This window comes from Enhydra lutris, unplaced genomic scaffold (assembly GCF_002288905.1).
Source record: "Enhydra lutris kenyoni isolate GAN:26980312 unplaced genomic scaffold, ASM228890v2 scaffoldscaffold12, whole genome shotgun sequence".
In the NCBI taxonomy this organism is placed as follows: Eukaryota; Metazoa; Chordata; class Mammalia; order Carnivora; family Mustelidae; genus Enhydra; species Enhydra lutris.
Window position 1 is genome coordinate 76,645,825 of NW_019154096.1, and position 20,618 is coordinate 76,666,442.

Here is a 20,618-nt window from a genome sequence, read left to right on the forward strand (position 1 = left end):
ATGTGAGCAAGGGCTGGGGGGAGTGGACAGGGGTGAGGAGAGTCCCTGCCCTGCCTTGGGGTCTCTCCCTGCACCAGCCTCCTGTCCTCCTGTCTCCAGGCTGTCATTTTGCAGACTCTCAGCCTGGGTCCTCTTCCCCGGTCCCCAAGTGCACTGGCCTCCTTCGGTGCTGCACCGCCACCTCAGCTCTGCCCCTCCACACACCCCCAGTGAACTCACCCACACCCTGAGTCTTCAGCACCAGCTCCAGCCGAGCCCTAGGCCCTGAGTGTGATTCCTGTTGGCACTCTCCACTAGAATGCTCCAGAACCCCGAGATGCAACAGGCCACCTCTGAGGACAGCAGGATGTTCGTCATAGGATGGCCGTGAGGACTGGGGAGGTAGCTTACCACGGAGCCTCAGACGGCTTGTCACACTTTATAGGAGCTCAGTAAATTGGAGCTTGTATTATCGTTTTATACCGAGCCCAAATCATCTCTATCCCTAAACCGGGGACCCCATTCCCCCGATGTCAGCTAATGAGTGATCCCCTGGGATTTCTCAAGATGGAAATCCCAGTACCTCTGATGCCCTTACTCATCACCACGTCCAGGTGAACACCGTTCCTACAGATTCTGCCTTTGAACCCCTTTCAAATCCCTCCCTTCCTGTCATTCCCATTGTCCTGGCTTAGTCCAGACCTTTCTCTGCTGCGGAGCCGGTGTGTGTCAGATTGCATGTGCATGGGAAGCATGCAGGGGTCTGGTGAAAATGTGGGGGGTCCGGTGGTTCCTGAGAGGCTGCCTCCCTAGCAAGGTCCCAGGGGATGCCCGTGCCCCCAGCCGTTCTGGGGCAGGAAAGCCTAATGCCGGGTCTGTGGTGGCTCCTGACCGGTTCCCAGCACTCCCTCTGGAAACTCCAGCGACAGCTCACAGCCGAGGTTGTCAGCCGCAGTCCATACAAAACCTGTCGCTTGCCCTATATTTGGCTTCTTTGCATCTGGAGTTGGGCCCAGGAATCAGCGTTGTTTTGTCATGCACTAAAGCGGTTCTGATAAGACAGGTTGTTGATGGAAAAGGAGACCATAGCACCAAATTAAACTCTTGAACATGACACTCAAGGGCCTTCTGGACTCGGTCCTGGGCGAACTGAATCATCGCCTCGTCCCCTTCTAGCTCGGCACCGTGGACACTCGTCTCCAGAGCAGTGCGGCTGCTGGGTGGCTGCTTTGCCGCGCGTCCTTCCAGCTCGCGAAGCTGCTGTGCGCTTGCCCAAGAATGAGTGTTAGAAAGGCGCCACACGGAGTAAAAAGGCGATCCTAATCAAACCGATAGCTGGTTGGCTTTCCATAGGAGTCAAAGTAAAGCTGCTTTGTTGCAGGCTACTGTGATAATCTCAGTTCTGAGACCCAGCATGGAAATGTCCAGAATACTTCACTTTTGGTAGATTCAATACAAATCCTTAAAATTCACTATGGATTTAACTACTGTTTCCAGGATTACTTTTGCGTGGACTCGTGTCTGTGCTTATTGGTAGCTTGCACAAACCCTTTGAGGGTGAAGAGCCAGGGACAGGAACGTTGTCACCCGTCTGGAAATACAATGCCGCAATTAGGGGACTCCTGGGGCTTGGTTTAGTGCCCTCTGCTGGCCATAGTGGCCAAATCACCTGCGGACCCAGGAGATGCGGCGGATCCCCGGGGGGTCTGATGGGTGATGAGATGGTCTTTGTCTGGCTCACAAATGTCAGCGTTCTCTTAGGTCGTGGGACATTTGGAGAGGAAGGTTTTGAATGAATGCACGTAACAAGAAAATACGCTTCGCCTAGGAAGTCTGCGTCTCTGAGTCGGATTAAACCAGTGGGTGCTTCCTACTCAATTACTCTGCAGCTTATTCAGTTACGTAAAAGCGCTGTTCGGGAGCAGACTGTTTAATGCAGCCTGTGCACAGCTGCCCGTCAGGGCTTGAGGGCTTTTGGCTCTGGCCGTCCTGGGTTCGAATCATGACTCCTCCATCTCCTCTGCCCCGATGTTGGGTCAGTTTCTCAGTCCTGGGGGGTTACTGTGAGAGCAGTGCCTAGACGAAGGGCCTGGTGCTGGCAGGTGCTCCCCGGACACAAGCATGTGTGCGTGTAGTGTGCGTGTGTGCATGTGCGTGTGTATGTGTGTGGCTCACTTTAAAAGTCTAAAATGTATTTGGTAAAGGAACAAGAAGAAGGAGGTGAAAGGATGGATTGTGGCTGTCACCGTCCCGGGATAATTGCAGCTCAAAATGGTTCTGTTTCAGCTGAAACATGACAACGATTTTTTGCGCTCGTTCAGATGTCTCCTCTAATTACAAGGGACGGTGTTTCTGGGCCTCGGTCCATTTGTCTGCGTCAGCAAGGCTTTTGCAGGAAAGTCCTGTGTGAGCGGACGGGCAACCAGGCTGACCATGGAGTGGAGTAGGGAGTGCGGGATGGAGGGAGCCCAGGAGGGAGCCCACCCCTCAACCTACCGCATCACCATCACCACTGCAAGGTCTCCCTCGGCTCCAGTGGCCGTGCCCCTTCTCTGGGGGCCAGTCTCCCTCTCCACCACCAGGAGGTCGATGCCACATTTCCTCAGGATCCAAGGCTATTTTGGAAAAATGGGGCACCAAGTGGAGATCTGAGGTGGGCCTTACAGGTCTGGGTAAAAGAACATTTTCCTGTGTTGAACCTCATCGCATTAGCCACCCACCCAATAAAGACTGACCTCCGTCCCCAGCGTGCCCACATGACTCCATCAGAAAGGAACTGATGGTGGCCCCTCCTGGCGGACAAGGGGTCTTTCCTCTGCCTCACCTGGGGTCTCAGACGGGAGGCAAGGCCGTGTTCCTGGAGGCACGCGTGGAGTTCAGGAGAGTGGTAGGAAGTACAGGGCTCGAAGGAACACTGACCAGGCAGGCCGGCCCATCCCCATTCTCACTGTTAACATCTCAGGCCCGGGGGGACGGGCTGGCCTTTGGAGGCTCCATCAGGCTCCAGAGTGTGGGAAAGACCTGCACTCAGAATAAGGGCCGGGGGTACGGGTTGTGGTTGCGGCCAGGGGGACAGCAGAGGTGGACTCTGTGCAGGGGGGCCTCCCCGCTTCCAAGCCCCCCCACCCCTATGACCACCTGCCCGCAGTTCCCAAGCCCGCAGTTCTTCCCAAGGGGGGTGCTCTTCTCTGGGCTGTCGTGATGCAGAATAGAAATGCTACACCCATGTCACAGCAGACACCATAGAATGTACCCGAAATATTGAACAGATCATTCCATGTGGCAATCCAGAAGCTGTGGGTATGTGGGTAAAGGGCCTCGCTGAGGCTCCGTGAAGCGGCCTTTCAGAATCACTGATCTGGTATTTTCAAACTTTACCCTTCCTGGACACCTCCGCATCCTTGTTCACTTCCCCTCTCCCTGCAAAACCAGACAAACACACAAGAAAGGGAATTGGGGCACCTGGGTGGCTCAGTTGTTAAGTGTCTGCCTTCAGCTCAGGTGATGATCCCAGGGTCTTAGGATCAAGTCCTGCATCGGGCTCCCTGCTCAGCGGGGAGCCTGCTTCTCCCTCTCCCTCTGCTGCTCCCCCTGCCTCTCTGTCTCTCTGTCTGGATATAAACAAATGGGTGAATAAAATCTTTTAAAAAGTAAAAAGAAAGAAAATTAACCTGAACTGCACGTGCTTTTCTGATGTGGGAACAGCTCTTGGAGTTACTAGCTTTTCTCGTCCCAAGGTGAGATCACTTCCCTAGTGCAGGAGTAAACCGCGCTGGGAGTGTCCCCAGACCCGCCTCCCAACCCAGTGCTCCAGAGCACGCCCACCGGCATCCTGTCCCCAGTCCGCCCTGTCCTCCATGAGTGGCCCTTCTCAGCGGGGGGCCCGGCCACCCAAGACGGGTGGGGGGCACCTCTGAGGCTGTCCCTGCTTCCTGCAGATTTGCCATGGAGCCCTTCTGTCCGCTCCTGCTGGCCAGTGTTAGCTTGCCGCTCGCCAGGGCTCTCAAGGGCAACGAGACCACCAGCAACTGGACCTCGACAAGCTCAGGTGAGACCCCGGCCGCATGCCCCTCCTTGGCCCTCCCCTGCCCCTCCAGGTAGGCTCTCGGACTGGGATGACATGGCTGAGGGAGGAGACGCAGGGTGCAGCTGACTTCCTCAGCGAGCAGAGCATCTCTCACGTCACTCCGTCCACACCAGCTGGCCAGACAGGCCAGTTGTGCGGAATTGGAGCAGAACAAATTACGGTCCGGGGGCAGCAAACACGACCCTGTGCTGATGGTTGGTGTCAGCTCTGGTGGGCGGCGAGAGAGCAGCAGTGACTGTTCCTGAACCCCACTCCTAGGGATCTGATTGAAACAAGCCTGAAGGAACAGTGATGAGTCCACAGGGGATACTGACCCACTGACATGACCATTGCTGCAGTTGAGAAGTTAGCATTAAGATTCTTGGGCAAGATACTGGTATAGTGGTTAGATTATACTTTTGGAAGAAGAGCCCTTACATTTTAGAGAGGCATGTTGACGTCCTTGTGAGGTCCAGGAGCGACTCGAGAAAGAGCAAATGGGGAGCAGGTGGTGGTGGGAGGCTGGAACAACAGAGCCTTCTAGTCCTGATCAGAAAGGTGGGTGGCAGACACGCAGGGGTTCATTGCTCTGTTCTCCTGCCTTTCCCATATTTTTAAAGTTAGGGGTAGGAAAGAGTGAACAGACATGGGTGAACCCCAGAAACCCTCTCAGTGGAAGAAGCCAGACACCAGACCCCGTGTTGTGTGGCTCCATTGAAGGGAGATGCCCGGAATAGAGAAGCTGATGCCAGAGAAGGGACAGGAATGCTGGGCCAGGCTTGGGGTCAAACACCAAATGACCCCAGGTGGCCGAGAGGTGGATGGGAATGTTCTGGAATGCTGAAAAAAAATCTGTGAATTAGCTGAAAATCACTGAATCGTAGGCTTAAAACGGGTGAGTGTGTAGTATGTAAATTTTACATCAATGAAATAAGATACATGCCGTGCAAAGGTTAGAGGAGGCGGCGGCGGGAGGAGGAGTGGCAGTGAGAGCGAAGGCTCTCGAGACACGTGGCCCGAGTTCAGTTCTAGCTCTGCTGGCCGCTCATTGGCCGAGTGATCCGGAGTAAGACCCTGAACCTCTTTGTGCCTCAGTGTCCCTGTCTGTGAGACGGAGGTCGTAGCAGTGCCCGCTACTCAGCAGTGCAGATTAGGGTGATAACCAGCCGGGTTCAGGAGCTCGTCCATGGGGCTGCTGCTGCGCTTGGCAGGAGACCCCGTCCGAGGAGGCTGTCTGTCCCCCGGCCAATCTCTGACGGCCCAGACATTGGCTCTTCAGTGTCCCTTGATCTCTCCTCCTTGGATGTTTGCCCAACACAGAGGCCCAGCTGGTGTTTTCAGGGTCCCCAAGGACTGGACACGGGGTCCCTGGGCCACACCTCCCTGGTAGACGGAGGCCCATCTGGCTGCCAGCTCCGGCCCGTGGCCAGGGTAGTAGGAATCTGTAACCAGTAAGACCTGTTCCCCCAAGGGTGCCTCAGAGCCTCTTGCCAGTCCCCATATGCCTTCTCCGTGCCCCCTTCCCTCTCCATTCCTGAGACTCCCAGACATAAAACTCAAGGACTTCTCTGATACGGTATTACTTGGTGAATTGGTTAGTGTTCTCCAGAAACACAGAATCCATAGATAAATATTTATATTTTCATTTATATCTGCACCTGTGTCTGTATCTGTAGTTATATTTATTATAAGGAATTGGGTCACACAATTGTGGATGTTGTCAAGTCCAAAATACACAGAGCCAGTGTCCTAGTTTGAGTCTGAAGGCTGGCAAGTGGCTACAGAACCAGAGAGAGTGATGTCCCAGTTGGAAGGCAATCAGGCAGAAAGAATTCCCTGTTACTCACAGAACGCCTGGCACTTTTATTCTATGTGGGCCTTCAACTGATTGGATGAGGCCCATCTGCAATGGGGGGAGGGGCTGTGATCTTTTTTTTTTTTTCCTGAGACACGAATTTTAAATGCTGACTCTCATCTGAAAAGCACCCCCCTGCCAGAAACACCCAGGACAATGTTTGACCAAGTATCTGGCAGCTCGTGACCCAACTAAGTTGACACACACACAAGAAATGCTTATCACAAGGCCTTGGGAAAACAAAAATGTTCAACATCCCTCTGGAAGAGAAAGCCTGGGCGAGGTGACTGGAAGTGGTGCCATTTGGGCTGTTGTCAAGGGTTTAACATCCATCCAGCTCAGGAGCTTTGCATGATTTTCTAACCCCACACATGTCCTACAAATGCATCTTTAGTCCCCAAGAGGAGGGAGAGGTGGGGCTCAGTCTCTGATGCCCACCCCCAGCAGGGGGTGGCAAGCATAGCATGGTCCTTGCATGGAAAGCCAGAGAAATCTAGAGCCACATGAAAGGAAAGACAGATGCTCCCAGCACATGGAAACTGCATTTGTCATCCCACATCACCGCCAGCTGGTCTCCGGGAGCCGGGGCGCAGGGGTCGCTGGCACTGTTCCCCAGCCCGGACCGTCCAGACCCGCCCCGAGGACAGTGTGTCCCTGCAGCCCGCAGAGAGAAGCCGGCTGCTGCTGGCCCGAGGCCGGACACCACCTGCAGCAGCGCTTACAACAACAGCAACAGATCTACCAGGCAGAACGTCGTTGGCCCAAAGCGGAGAAGCGACGTGAGGCTGTGTGGGCGCTCCAGAGAGGACATCTGTCGGGCGGGGTGACTCAGCCTCACCCCTCAGCCTCCTCAGTTCACTTGAAAGTGAAATGATTGGCTCATGAGATGTCTGTGGGCGTTGGGGGCTCCTTTCAGGGAGAGGGACTGTGGTGAGATCTCATGCCCATCAGAACGGATGTGACACTCAGCTCTGTGCTGCTTCTGCTGGGGGCCTTCTGGGCAGGGCGGTGGCTGCTGGTCACACAACCAGGAGGGAAATCGGCAGTGGCCCCACTTCAAGGTCTCGGTGTTACCACGTGGACAGGCTCCCCTGACCTAGAATCCCAGGGAGGGGGGGAGCCTGACTGTGTGAAGGTGCCCTTTGCAACTTTGTTGCCCGAAAGAAGGATTATTTGGGATAATCCCAGCGCACCGCCCCGGTGTACCAGTTAACCAGAAATCATCTCATTTGTTCATCGAACAGAATGTTTTAAATAATCATCAAGAGACATTCCTTTACACAGGAGCTGAGGGTGAAGATTCACAGTGTAATAAAATGTTGCTGTCCTTGTTACAGGAAGGGTTCCTAAAAAATTAATAAGAAATAGATAACACAGGAAAACGGTGGAGGTTGTGACCGAGCCAAATGCAAATATCGAATTGATGATGCTTTATTGATCATGAGGTGATGTTTAACTCTATAGAAGGTAGGGAAATGCAGATTATTTTACTTATCAGACTGACAAAAATTAAGAGGATTGCTCATAGCTGGGAGAAATCACTCCATCACCCAGTCGAGGCGAGCATGGAAGCTGGAAATGCTGCAGGGGGCTTTCGAGCAGTTTCTGCTACAATGCACTGTGTGCGCACACAGAGGCACAGGGTCCCCTTCCGGAGCCTTCTACAGAAGCACTTTCAAGATACACCGAGATAAAGATACGAGACGGAAAGTTTTAACAGCCAAAGAGTTGGAAACAACCTAAATGTCCATTGAAAACTCAGGTTATTCAGAAAGTGGACGTCCAAGCAGGCGTGTGTGTGCTGGCGCAGAAGCTTCCCAGGACAGACGGCCCAACAAGGAAGGCGAGTCACAGAGCTGGCCGATAGCCAACGTCATCCGTTTCTTTTTGTTTTTTGCACATTTCACTTGGCACAGGGGACACGGCCTGTAGAGGCTTTTTTTCTAGACCGTAGTATTTTTCAAAAACTGCATTTAGCTTGCATTACTTATCTATATTTAAAAATCAGATCATTTTTTACATGAAAATATGAATTTCTTCTTTTGGCAAGCTGGAGGAACTGGTTAGTGGTGGGGGGGGGGGCACTCAGTTCTCCAGGCCCCGTCAGGCCCTCCAGCTCCTGAGGGTTCCTGCCGGATCTCTGCCTTCCGGAAAGAGGCAGCTGCTGACATGGGTCCTTGTGATCTGCAGATTCTGCCTTGCACACAGCCCCACGCCAGGTCTGTGGGTCCTTCTGCCTGGGTCCTCAAGGGTGTGCTGTGGAGACATCCACCTCTGTAACCGTAGCCTTTACTGGAGGCAGCCTGAGCCCGGAGGCCAGACCCTGGAGCCTCCTGACCCTAGGGATGGTCTGTCTGTGGTCCAGGCGCCCTTCAGACCTGCAGGTCAGGCCAGGTCCCCCCAGTCCTCAGACGGGCGAGCTAGCCAGGCAGTCACCGCCAAGATGGGAGCTGAGCTGGGACAGCCTGACCTCTGGGCAAATGCAGAAGTTGGGGGAGGAGAAGGGCGCCCGCCCACACTCTGTGGTTGCATTTGGCAGGGCAGGGATAGAGCCCTGTCTGGGGTGTGGGGCTGAGCCCAGCTCTGCCCCTTGGTGTCAGGCATCTCCCCCATCAGACTGTACTTGAGTAGGCGCCAGTGCCCGAGCAGAGCAGGGAGGGTACTCACTGGATGCGGAAGTGTGGGAGCCTCAGGCCAGATCTGCTCCCCGGGGAGCTCTGCAGTGGAGGGGGTGGGGAAGAGGAGAGGACTCAGGGCTCTTAGCGGCTCAGCCTGGGTCACCCTGGCTTTGCCCTCTCGCTTGGCTGGTGAGGTTGCTAGTCAGAGGGGAGAGGCATTGGCTCAGCCTGGAAGGAGGGTGTCTTGTCAGTTGGCCCCCTTCTCCTCACAGACCCACTGCCCCCCAGGGCGCTTCTGCATCAGCTGGTCACTTGAGTCATTGACATGCTGTCATTTATTAGAAATACCTGCGTTAGCTGCTTACAGGGACGGGAGTCAGCATGAGGCCCTGGGGGAGGTTGCTTCACACCTGGGACATGAGATGCACTGTAAGACCTTTAGAATACACGAGCACTGGGGTGTGGGAGAGGGAGGCTGAAGGCCTGCGGTGCCCCCACTGGGCTCAAGGCTGTGCTTGGTGCTTCTGGGAATTCAGAGCCAAGGAAGCTGAGTTGTTGCCTTTGAGGGGCTTCCACTGAATCTGAGGGAAGGCAGTCACCCCCCAGGGCCAGTTCACTCCAGCAGAGTGGGGTCTGTGCTTATAGTCTTTGGGATCCACAGGAGGAAAGCCAAGTGGGCTTCCTGGAGGAGGAGGCATTTGATATGCTCCTTGGGAGCGGATCCATTTTGATGAGGAGAGGGCAGCACGGCAGTCTGGGGTGGCAGGGGCTCAGGCAGAACTTCAGGGGGAAGGGTGGGAGCGAGGCCACCAGAGCCCCTCAGAATCGGGGTTCACTGGGCCGGTCCCAGGGAGCCACAAGGCAGCTGCTTTTGGCCTGAGGACATGCGACCTTCTGAATGAGGAAAGTCAGCCTGGACCACTAGGACTGGGAGCTTGAAGCTCCAGAAGACATGATCGTGGCCTGGCCACAGACCACCTGACCCAAGGCCCAGGCTGCACCCCGTGCCCTGAGCTCCTGCCCGAGGCCCTGGGAGCTCCCCACGCTGTCCTCAGAACAGAACAGCGGGCAACTCATCCCACACCGTCCTCAGGTGCCCCAGGAACGCGGGGTAACAGGTTACTTGAGGGTCAGGGGCTCCCCACTGTGCCTTCACTGCCCCTCTGGGAGTCTGGGAGTCTGGGACAAAGCCACCAGGGCCTCAGTTCAAGCTCCCTTGCGTGGATCAAAACCACTCATCTCTTCAATGGGGAGCGCGTCGGATGGGGCCGGTGCCGGGCTTTGCAGACTCTCAAGTGTGGTGCTGGGGTCCAAGAAGAGCTGAAGAAGGTTCTGATATCAGGGAAGAAGTTTGAATGGGACAGAGGGGCAACAGATTTGCAAACTGTAAAATGCAGCCTAGTGTTGGGGATCTTTCCTTGCCCAAACCCCACTTTCCCTGTTATCTGAGTCCTTGCCTGGGGTCTCCCATTACAATGGGGCCTGGCTCCGCCTGCAGGCCCTCCCGCCCGGGGCGCACCGCAGCCGCTGCTGGCCTGGCTTCTGTTACCTCTGATGCTGCTCGTCCTCCTCCTGCTCCTCGCCGCCTACTTCTTCAGGTAGGAGTGTCCTCGGGGCAGGGGCGGACTTGCCCGACCAGCTCTGAAGAGGAAATGAGCTGCTCGAGGCTGCAGGGCGGGTGTGGGCCCAGACAGAGGGTGGCGGGGCTGGTGACGGGAGGGACTGGGGACCCGCGGGGCTGGGGACCGGAGGCCAGGGTGGCTCGGCCCAGCCATGAGCAGCAGGAAGAGTTTCTCCCGGCTCACCTGGTGGGTATCGCCGTGCAAGGTCCCTGTGGTCTGGGAAATGCCCTCGGGCCCGGAGCTAACTGGTCTGTGTCTCCAAGGTTCAGGAAGCAGAGGAAAGCCGTGGTCAGCGCCAATGACAAGAAGATGCCCAACGGGATCCTGGAAGAACAAGGTACTGCGGGGAGGGGGGGCGGGGGCTGCGGTGGGTGTTGTGCTCTTTCTGACCTCACCGGGGGCCCTTGTCTGCCTTTTTTTTTTTTTTTTTTAAGATTTTTTATTTATTTATCAGAGAGAGAGAGGGAGAGAGAGCGAGCACAGGCAGACAGAATGGCAGGCAGAGGCAGAGGGAGAAGCAGGCTCCCTGCCAAGCAAGGAGCCCGATGTGGGACTCGATCCCAGGATGCTGGGATCATGACCTGAGCCGAAGGCAGCTGCTTAACCAACTGAGCCACCCAGGCGTCCCTGCCTTTTGTTTTAAATGTTAAACTCCCTCAGCTTCGAGACTCCCGTCTCGCTCTCCCTGGTTTGACGCTAGCCTTTACGATGGTAGAATTTTACCATTTCAAGACTTTTCTCCATTTCTCTCTGGTGGGAAACAGACACTTGCTTTCAGTTTGTGGCTCTGTTGGAAACGCTGTTCACATCCTGTCGTTTTTTACAGGGTTTTGACATGTAACGTTTTTCAGTAAGCCCTCATAGTCCTTCTAGAACGAGATGGCCTGGTTCTTACTCTAAAACGCTCTGAAGGGTTTCCCTGAAATTTGCAGTGTTTTCGGGTCGCGATGCAAAAAGGAAGCCGATATGTGTGTATGTGTAGCGGGCATGGTTGCTGTCGGTGGGGGGCCTTCCAGACCTTTCTTTCTCCGCTCTGAGTCCAGTTCAGAAAGCGTTAATGCGACTTACAAGGCACGTTGTTTCTTTGTCCCCCACACATCCAGATGGCCGGGAAAGTTGTCTGAGGCAAAAGCTTTCAAAAGTATTGGTTCACACCAGTGGCTGTCACTTCCTCTGGTCGCGTGCTGCCAGCTTGTTCCATGCTAGGAGGGAAAACACGCTATCAGACTTCAGACACGGTGGCAGGAGCGGCAGCGGGGACGGACTCGGGAGGGGCTCGAGGGCAGTTTCTCAGGCTTGGGGCCGGGCGTACCTTGTTCGGTGCTAACGTGGCCTCCAGGGGCCCCCTTCCCGCCCCGTCTCCCTGCCCAGCACCTTTGAGCAGCCTGAATGGGAGGGAAGAAGGTGTGGCTGGTGAGCCCCGGAGGCCCCCGCCAGACTCCTTCTGACACATCTTCTCTCCGAGGAATGAGCCCGGGGAGGAGTTCTCAGCTGGGCTGCAGAACGGCGCTGCAGGTGGGGACAGGCCCTCTGCAGGCACGACAGCAAAGGCTCCATGTTAACCCTGTCGAGAATATCGGCGCGTTTTCCGGGGAGGGAAGCACATGCCAGGGATTTCTCCGTTTGTCTCACTCTGAGTTGATGGAAGGAGTTTGTCCAGGAACTGCCCTGCAGCCAGCCCTTCCCAGTGCCTCCCTGCGCGCTCACTGCCGAGCAAGGGCAGTGTTTGCCTTGTTTCTCCTGGAGCTTACGGGCTGCCCGCATCGAGGACCGTGTGTGTCACAAAGAAGACAAGGCTGATGGAGACTCATGTCCTAACCGATTCCTGGTCTCCTCCCAACTCAAACCAAAATGATTCTTGCTAGTTTATTAACATAATCATCCTCCTTATTTCAGTCCTGGAAAATTGAGCTGACGGGCAAACTGCCCAAATCCTTTGCAGAAGGAGCTGAGGCTAGGGGACTGAAATAAGGCGCCTGTGGTGGGTGGGAGCTGGTCACCATCCCCCACCCTGAGGAACGCCTCTATTTGTAAGTGGTGTGGGTGTATCACAGGGGACAGATCTCCGCACTCAGGTGCTCAGACCCCCTCCCCGGCAGCCCGGACTACCTGATCTAAGAGCAGTGAGCTCCCCCCCACATACACACAGCTGTGTCTGTCCTCCAGGAATGCTATCAGTCCATCTGGTTGAGGAGCCAGCTGTCCGGGAATGTGGCTCAGTGGCCCCCATGTTTCTTTTGGTCCCACAGAGCAACAAAGAGTGATGCTTCTCAGCAGGTCCCCCTCCGGGCCCAAGAAGTACTTTCCCATCCCTGTGGCGCACCTGGAGGAGGAGATCCGAGTCCGCTCCGCAGATGACTGCAAGCGCTTTCGGGAGGAGTTCAATGTGAGTGGGGAGGGTCCTCTGTCTTCTTGTCCTGGGGTCGAATACGCGGGCAGGTGGTACCGTATTTCAGGATCCATCGCCGGAAGACGGGTGCTTGCATCAGTCAGGACCCTGTTCCCGAAGCGGGTTCCTGGAGACCTGATTTTTGCTGCAAGACGTCTCCCCGCCCTTGTTGCTCCTTCCTAAGATGGGACTCTTGAGGGAGATGTTCCCGAAGGCTCCTTCCAGCGCTAACACTCGGGCTGCCGGATCCTAAAGTCCCGCATGACGGAGACTTGGGAGTCTTGTGAACATGGAGGACCAGGGCCTGAGCAGGCGGCGGTGGGACAGTTCCGTGTTGAAAGCGGGGAGCCCCACCCCACCTTTCATGGGCTTCGAAGAGCTTACGCATCTCGCTGGCAAAGGAAATGGGCCTCTTCTGACCCTGCTCAGAGCATGAATTAAGCAGCCGTGGGTCTCCCTGGGGGGCCGTGAACTCTGCCTCTGAGAGCCCTTCGGTTTGAGGTCTGCTCCAAACCCTTGCCTTCATTCAGCTACTGTGACCTTCTCGGTGACCTCAGTGATGCCCGTCAGGACAGTCCCCATGGTAGCAAACCGATTCTCCTGACTCAACAAGACTACGGACGTGTGTTCACCATGGTCCTCCGTGTTGCTCGCGTTACAGTCAATGTCCTGTGACTCCTGAATGTGTTGGAGAGACAAGGGGTGGGGTGTGGGGGTTCCGGCAGGTAAGACAGACACCGGGAAGAATCTTCTTGGGTTTAGCTGCTCACAGTTGATCCTTAACTGTGTTTTGAGTTTCGTTTTATGCATTTTCCTGGTTTCGTGCACAGCCGTGTGCCGAGCGTGGAGGTCGCAGGACGAGGGGCCGAGCTGACCGGCTGTGGCCCGTGGGTCCGCTGCACCTGTTCCGCTGGCCTCCACCGCGGGGGTGCGCCTTGGGAGCAGAGGGGCCCATCTTAGGGACCTCACGGCTCCCTGCGAGGCTCCGACAGCGGGCTTCGTAAAGAGCAAAGTGTTGTGCGGTCGTTTTACCCAAAGATGACACTGCTTCAGCCCAGGGGACGTTTCACAAGGAAGCGTCCGGTGAGGGTATGGGAGGTGACAGAGCATTTCACCTGCACTTGGCTTGTTTTTTAACCCAAGCCTTGTCCGCCTTTATCCTGCTTCCTTTTAATTGTTTCCAAATGTATCCCCCCCACTTTTTTTTTTGAGAAATTAGGTCATGTTGAAAGACAGCTCTAAGCCATATTGTTTTGCAATCTGTCAGCCGCATGAGCGAAGCGAATTCCCCATGTCCAAACTCTCCAGGTTTGCAGCAGACTTTGCCCCTCCTGCCTGGTCCCAGTTGCCCTCGCACTGGGGTTTCTGCACGCGGTGGGGGGGCGGCCGGGCCAGCAGGAAGCCGTGGTCAGAAGCAGCGGGCTTTGCTGCCGTCTCAGGGAGGAGTGAGGGCCACTCCGACGGAGCAGGGCCAGAAATAGGGTCAGGCAGGTTGCCCCAGGCACAAAGAAACCTCCCATTCCTCGGGAGAAATAACATTTAAGGCAACAAGCAAATATGTCAAAATCAGCGTGAACGATCCATGCTGAGCGAAGTAGCGCAATTGCGAATAAAGACGAGGCCGTGCTGACAGGTTTCTCCGACGTGGCCTGTCTCCGCAGTTACCCATCCTGACAGTATATAAAAGTTTCATGAATGGGTCATCAACGATTTTTTTTTTTGGCTTTGATTTTGACTTTAGAAAGAAATTAAATATTCAAAGGCATTGGAATTTTGTTTTACTTGATTTTGGGGGCACCACTTTAAATTGGGTGCCTTACCCTTCTCGCCCTGCCCCACCCCTCCCACTGAGTGGCTTCCCGGTGGCCCCTGGAGGCCTCTGTGCAGGGCGGGGTGGGCAGATAAGCAGAGGGGAGGAGGGCCTGGGCCTGGCGCTGGGGGACCTGGGACCAGCTGCCAGTACTCTCTGGACCCGTTGGCTCCTCTCACGAGTGGGAGCCGCCGGGTCCTCAGCCACGTTTATGTGGGTTCCCCTTGTCAGGGCCCAGGAGCCTGCCAGGACCAGCCCAGGTCTGGCTCCACACTTGAGCTGGACGACTGCATCTCATCTCCCTCCTTGGCGCCCGCTGTCCTGAGTTCCAGTCCCAGAAACTGTGGAAGGGACAGACGAGTCTCAGAGTCGTCCATCCAGACGAGTTTGGATGTGTTTATTTGCCGACCCAGAGCTTCAGTGGACTGAAAGCGTTTGGCACGGGGGTCAGCTGGGTGGAGCCGCCAGGGAGGGGACGCTGGCTTTGGCCTGCCTGGATTCCTGGCCCAGCTCATCTCTTAACAGCCTGGAGGGCTTTGGGCCATTACTTAACCTCTGCCTGCCTCAGTTTACTCACCTATAAAATAAGGATGCTGCCTGCCACAGGACATCCCCTGGAGTGTCCTAATGTGTAAGAGAAGTAGTCGTGGGCCTAGCTTAGCCGCGTGTCTGCACAAGAGGGGGCTGGGGCTGCCATGCTTCCGAGGACCCCTCCTGGGAACACCTAACCTCAGTCTCCACCCCTCCACGCGCAAGAGCTCTCCCAGGGAAACCTGTTCCAGGCTCCCAATTAAACCCCATCACGGGAGCGCCATTCAGACCCAGAATAGCCCACTTCCCCAGACAGAATCTTCCCAGTCTCAGACCAGGAGGCTAGCCCAGGCCAAGGCCCGGATGCAGCCTGTCATTACCGTTGTGGAAAGGCACAGGGGCGGGGCCGCTAGGAGAGGGCCCGACAGGGCATGCAAACCAGACCTGTCCCCCAGAGCTTGCTGGAACAGCTCCCACCTCGCACCTCTCGGCCCTTCTCCCCACCTCCCCAAATGCTAAGCATGGAGGAAGGGGAAGGGGTGGGACCTGGAGCTCTTCCCATGTGTTCATGGACATGAAATCTCGCCTTGAGGGAGCAAACAAACAAACCTCCTTCGGCCACTGTATGTAACTGGACAATCAGTCATGGTATTTGGTGACCAATTAGCACACGTGCGGCTCACGCCCGGCACCGCAGGGGTGACCCAGTTACGGTGGAGCCCTCCCTCGGGTGCTGTCCTGCTTCCCCTGTGCCATATGAGCAGCTCGGAGTCGAGGGTCCATGGGCACAGGGACAGCAGGAGAAAGGGATGGGCCAGCCCCTCGCGGCTGTTACTCTGTGTGCTGGGCTACGGAGACGTGTTCCCTACGCAGAGCACTGGGCCTCTCACACCAGGTGCCCCTCTGCGCCGCCCACGAAGCCAGTGTCGCCACCCCAGCTCCGTGTTCAGGGTCTCAGGTCCCTGTGGTGGGGAGGGGTGGCAGGGCTGGGTCCACGCTCGCCACCGAGACCCCTCCGGCCTCTCTACCCACCACGCTGTAGCCGTTCACCTTCCAAGGAAGAGGGAGGCATCCCGGGTCCTCTTTTTCTCTGTCTTTGTAATGTATTATTTGTATAGACTTTGATTTGTAGAGTGGTTTTAGGCTTACAGAAAACTCATGCAGGGGGTAGAGGGTCCCCACGTGCTCGCCCCTCCCTGCACATGGGTTCCTCTGGCTGTTCTTGCCTCCGTGCGCTCCGTGCGCTCCAAACGGTGACTCACGCTGACGTGTTGTCATGCTCTCAAGTCCAGAGCTGGGGCTCCTGCGCCATCCGTTGTGCGGGTTTTGACGAACACGTGACATCATAGTAACATACCTCATTTTTATTTTCAGGGCTGAGGTCAAAAACAGCTTTCAGGTGTAGACAATGAGAAGTTGTAGAACGTTATCACCAATTCCCTGTCCAGGGCGGGTCCAGGAAGTCAGTGTCAAGACGGCATTGATAAGAATCAGAAACTCTAGGCAGAGAAGGTGCTGGTCCCAAGCACCCCTACCATCTGCCCCCCCCAGGCTGGCCTCCACACCGGTCCCAGCAGGTCCTCTGCCCGTGGCCAGCCAGTGTGGTGACCCCAAAATGGGGAAAAGATGACCCTGGCTGGCAGGGGCTGAGTCAGGGATGGAAAAGCCCTGTAATCCGGGAGAGGGACGCTCTGGCCACCTGTGTGTGGCAAGTTCGTCCCTCCTGACTCACGGGGTGAGCAAGCCTAGAGTCTGGGCTGCACTGTGAGCCCCGCCCCCATGCCCTTGGGACTTTATACTTGAAGAAGGAAGCACCCTCCTCGTGGCCTCTGCCCGCTCCAGTCCAGACAGCAGACCCCGGCCCCATGTCTGCCCCTTGCAAGCCAGGGCATTCCAGCCGCATCTGCCGCAGCCGTGGGGGGAGGTTTCCTCATCTGTAAAATAGAGGTGACGCTTGTGTCATCTCAGGATCGCTTGTGACGGCCGGGGCCCCTGATGCAGCTCCTCCTGCGGGGCCTGACACACCAAAGATGCTGCAAAGACTCACTTAGTGCTTGAATTGCTGGGGTTCCCGGTCCGGTCAATGTTTAGGGTAATGTTGAAAGGCATGATGTGGGGGTTCAAAAGACTCTTACCCTCTGTGCACTGCAAAGGGGCTCATCTGAGTGCAGAGGATGGCCCAGCAGCCCCCAAATGCAGGAGCACGGCCCCAGCCAGCAGGATGGGAGGGGCCCCAAGTAGTCGAGGAATGGAAGTCAGGGAGCCCGGGTTCGCATCCACTGAGCGTCACATCGGTTACAGGGTCCGAGTGGCCCCTTCGTGTCCTCATCTGAGGCCGGGGGATTAGGAAGCCAAGGGTGCACACAGGCCCCCTGGGGATCTTCGTGCTGGTCCCGGGGTGGGGGCTGGGGGCGGCAGTCGCCACGGGGCCCCTCTGAGCTCTCACTGCCGGACCACGAGCACACGGTGTCGCAAGCAGAGGCCCCATGGCTGAGTTCCTGGTGCATCACTGCGCCCGTCCCTCAGCCCAGCCCAGAGGCAGAGAGTACCTTCCCAGCCCCTCTGCACAGACGCCCTTGCTCTGCCCCCTCCTGGTCCCAGGCTCTCCTGTGATCGGCCGTATTTGTAGTGGGCCTGCTTTGGGTCCAGACATGTGGCTCCAGGGGACTGGGTGTCAATGCCCGGGCAAGTCCCTGACTTCATGTGTCTTCGGGTCCAACCATGGGGTCATCACTATGTCCACGGCTACCTTGGCCTGCTAGCCAGAGTGCCTTTCGTCACGGCTCTGCCCAGCGCCAGGCACAGCCCACGGGCAGAGAGAGCCGCAGACTGGGGTGGGGGGGCGGGGGCTTGTCCTGACGGAGTCTTCCTCCTGCCCGCGCTCGTTAGGGCGGCTGACGTGCACGCGGTATCTGGTCCATCCCTTTTCATGCTGTGTTTTGTTTTCTAGTCGTTGCCATCTGGACACATACAAGGAACTTTTGAACAGGCCAATAAGGAAGAAAACAGAGAAAAAAACAGATACCCCAACATCCTTCCCAGTAAGATTTTACCTTTCTTGCATGATGGGTGGCATCGGGAGTATGTTCGACTTTCCCTCGTGGCTCCCCGGGACTGTGCCTGTCGGGGCAGCATGGTGGTCGAGGGCTCAGAGATGGGGGCCCGCACCCGCACCGCTGCTTGGCGTTTGCACTGGAAGTGTGGATGCCCATCTCCCACGGGCGGCCTGGGCCACCTCTGTCGTGGTGGGTCTGGCCACGAAGCCTGTGCTTAGTGTTGAGACCCGTGCTGCCCAGGGGCCAAAGCGAGTGTCACCTGCACGGGCTGGTGGGGCCCTCCTTCGGGATCCAGTCCTGAGCCCATCTTGTGCTGGTGGCCCTGGCCCTCTCCTTGTCTCAGACTCTGTGCTCCTGGTACCAGCAGCAGGTCCCCTGGACTAGGGACAGAAGCAAAAGAATAAGAAATGCCTGGGGGTTTGGCAACTTTGTAGGAAGGCTGAGAAACCCCAACCACTGCGGGAAGCCAGGGGGAGGCCTTTGGGGCCAGGTTGGCTGACCAGGCTGTCCAGGGATGTGGCTGGATGGGCCCTACCCTGCGCACAGCTCTCACAGCCTCCCGTGGTGCCAGGACAAACCTGGAAGTTCCTAGTTGCCCTTATACAAGCTGGCCGAGGAGGGTTCCGTACTCTTCGTGCAGCTGGACCCCCACTGTGAGCTTTGCCCATTGGGCTGACAAAACGGTAGCCAGGAAAGGTTTAAATCCTGAACCCCAGGCCTCCCAGGCATGCCCAGAGAGCCTCCCTTCTCCGACAGAGCCTCCGTGGGAGCAAGGAAGCTAGCCTGTGCGGTGGGCTTCAGGCCGTGGACTCTTGGTTCCATGTTCAGGATCAGAGTCTTCATAGGCCAGAGAAGCCATGGTCTGCCCAGTTTGTGTGGCCTCTGGACTCTCAGTGCTCGATAGAAATAATTCTTCCGAACTTCACAGAGGATTGACATGTGTTGTTTGCGAAGGCCCCTGTGAGGCTGTGATCCAGATAACATGAAAAATAACCAAATAGCCATTGGGCCAAATCGTATTTGTATAAGCCTTCAAGGGAGCAGCAGGGAGATTCGTCAGGAAGCTGTGTGGCCCTGCCGCTGGGTGGGGGAGGGGACTTGGGCCCACGTTAGACTCTGCACAAGCAGGGGACGGTTTGGGAGGATCGGGCGTGGGGTGTCAGAGAAGGGAGGAGGCCAGCTACTGGGCTTGACCAGGTCCAGTGAGAGGTGAGTCGTGGTGGGAGGTTTGGGTTCTTTGGGATATTTTGTGTCCAATAAAAACTGGGATATTTGGAAAGTAATATTATTATCAATTATTGGTTTAACTAATTAGCTTCCTTAATTCATTTACTTTATTCATTGAGCTGCTGAATGTGTAGGTTGAGGACTTAGTCAGAACCAAGCGCTTCCCCAGGTTCCTGTCCCCCATTTGTCTCTTGCTTACTAAACCCCCATAGTTTTTATTTTATATTATCTTTTACTTTTTTATTTATTTATTTGTCAGAGAAAGGGAGAGATTGAGAGAGAGCACAAGCAGGGGGAGTAGCAGGCAGAGGGAGAAGCAGGCTCCCAGCTGAGCAGGGAGCCCGATGGGGGACTCAACCCGAGGACCCTGGGATCATGACCTGAGCCGAAGGCAGATGCTTAACGACTGAGCCACACAGACGTCCCACCCCTCTAGTTTTTAAAAGGTGACATTTACACTGAAAATTAACAGTATTTTTGGTGAGGCCTCAGTGGGGGTGGGACTAATGGCCAGGTGTGGGAATTAGCTGCACCTGTCCCGCTTTGCAGAGGTGATGGGCCAGGGTGGGGGACTGCCTCCCCCAGCAGCAGAGCCCACCCCCTGCACGTTTGCTCCAAGCTGTGTTCTCCAGCTTGTGCTGTGGAGGGAAGTGGGCCTTTCCTGCTAGTGTAAACATGGGACAGGGCCAATCCTGCGTCCTCCCACGCTGGGAGAGGGTCCAGCCCCAGCCCTCTCCTGCCCAGGCGCCCCGTGCCAAGGAGGCAGGGTGCTGGCAGTCATCAGGGGCCAGGACGTTCTGCCCGGATGTAAGGTGTTTCACGTGGATGGGACACTGGGTCTCTGGGATGGTGGCATGGAGACACTTGGGATGTGCCCTAAAGATCACCAGTGGGGGGGATCCGGCATCAGCAAGGCACAGGCTGAGGGAGGGGGCGTCTCCTTAAACTGAGGAGTTGGCCAGAGATACCCCCGGGGCCGGCTGGGGGCCCGGGACAGGAATGGGCTGGTTCACTGGAGGTGGTTCAGGGGGTCTCGGGTCCATGAGGCCCGGCTGTGGAAATCCTCGATGGCTAGTCAGGAGACAGCATCCTCTTCTCTGGAAAAACAGCAACAGCTGATCATTTCAGGAAATAATGTTTTGAAAGTGAAGTGTGACTTTCAGAATAAAAAGACAGGAAGCTCTTAGAAACTGTGAGATTCTAAATCAAACCGGGAGTCTATTTTTTGCCCTCTGCTCTCTATAGTTGCTCTCAAAGCGTAAACTGTACCAGATGATTTTCAGCCAGCTTTACGCACGTTCGGGAAGAGCTATTTCTGCGTCAGGGCTGTCGGCCCCTGGGAGTGGGAGGGTCTCACAGAAATGTGTGCCTGAGCTGGACCTTTGGGGTTTGATACCCTGACGGCCCCATATAGGTCATGACTTTCCCTGGGAGCCTCACTGGCCCATCATGCTAGGACAGGACG

General features: G+C 56.1%; 1 protein-coding gene across 3 annotated transcripts in view; it reads left to right on the plus strand.

Moving 5' to 3' along the window:
• Positions 1–20,618, plus strand: part of LOC111144775 (protein tyrosine phosphatase, receptor type E) — a 152,087-nt gene that overhangs the window by 105,872 nt on the left and 25,597 nt on the right. For 2 of the 3 annotated variants that reach the window (XM_022499223.1, XM_022499224.1), the window contains exons 3-7: positions 3,918–4,027; positions 10,017–10,116; positions 10,404–10,477; positions 12,390–12,526; positions 17,821–17,911. In XM_022499223.1, coding sequence (XP_022354931.1) covers positions 3,925–4,027; positions 10,017–10,116; positions 10,404–10,477; positions 12,390–12,526; positions 17,821–17,911 — 505 coding nt within the window. In that variant the 5' untranslated portion in view covers positions 3,918–3,924. Of the gene's footprint in view, positions 1–3,917; positions 4,028–10,016; positions 10,117–10,248; positions 10,327–10,403; positions 10,478–12,389; positions 12,527–17,820; positions 17,912–20,618 lie in introns of those variants that run through there. The other variant, XM_022499225.1, reaches the window with a different exon arrangement.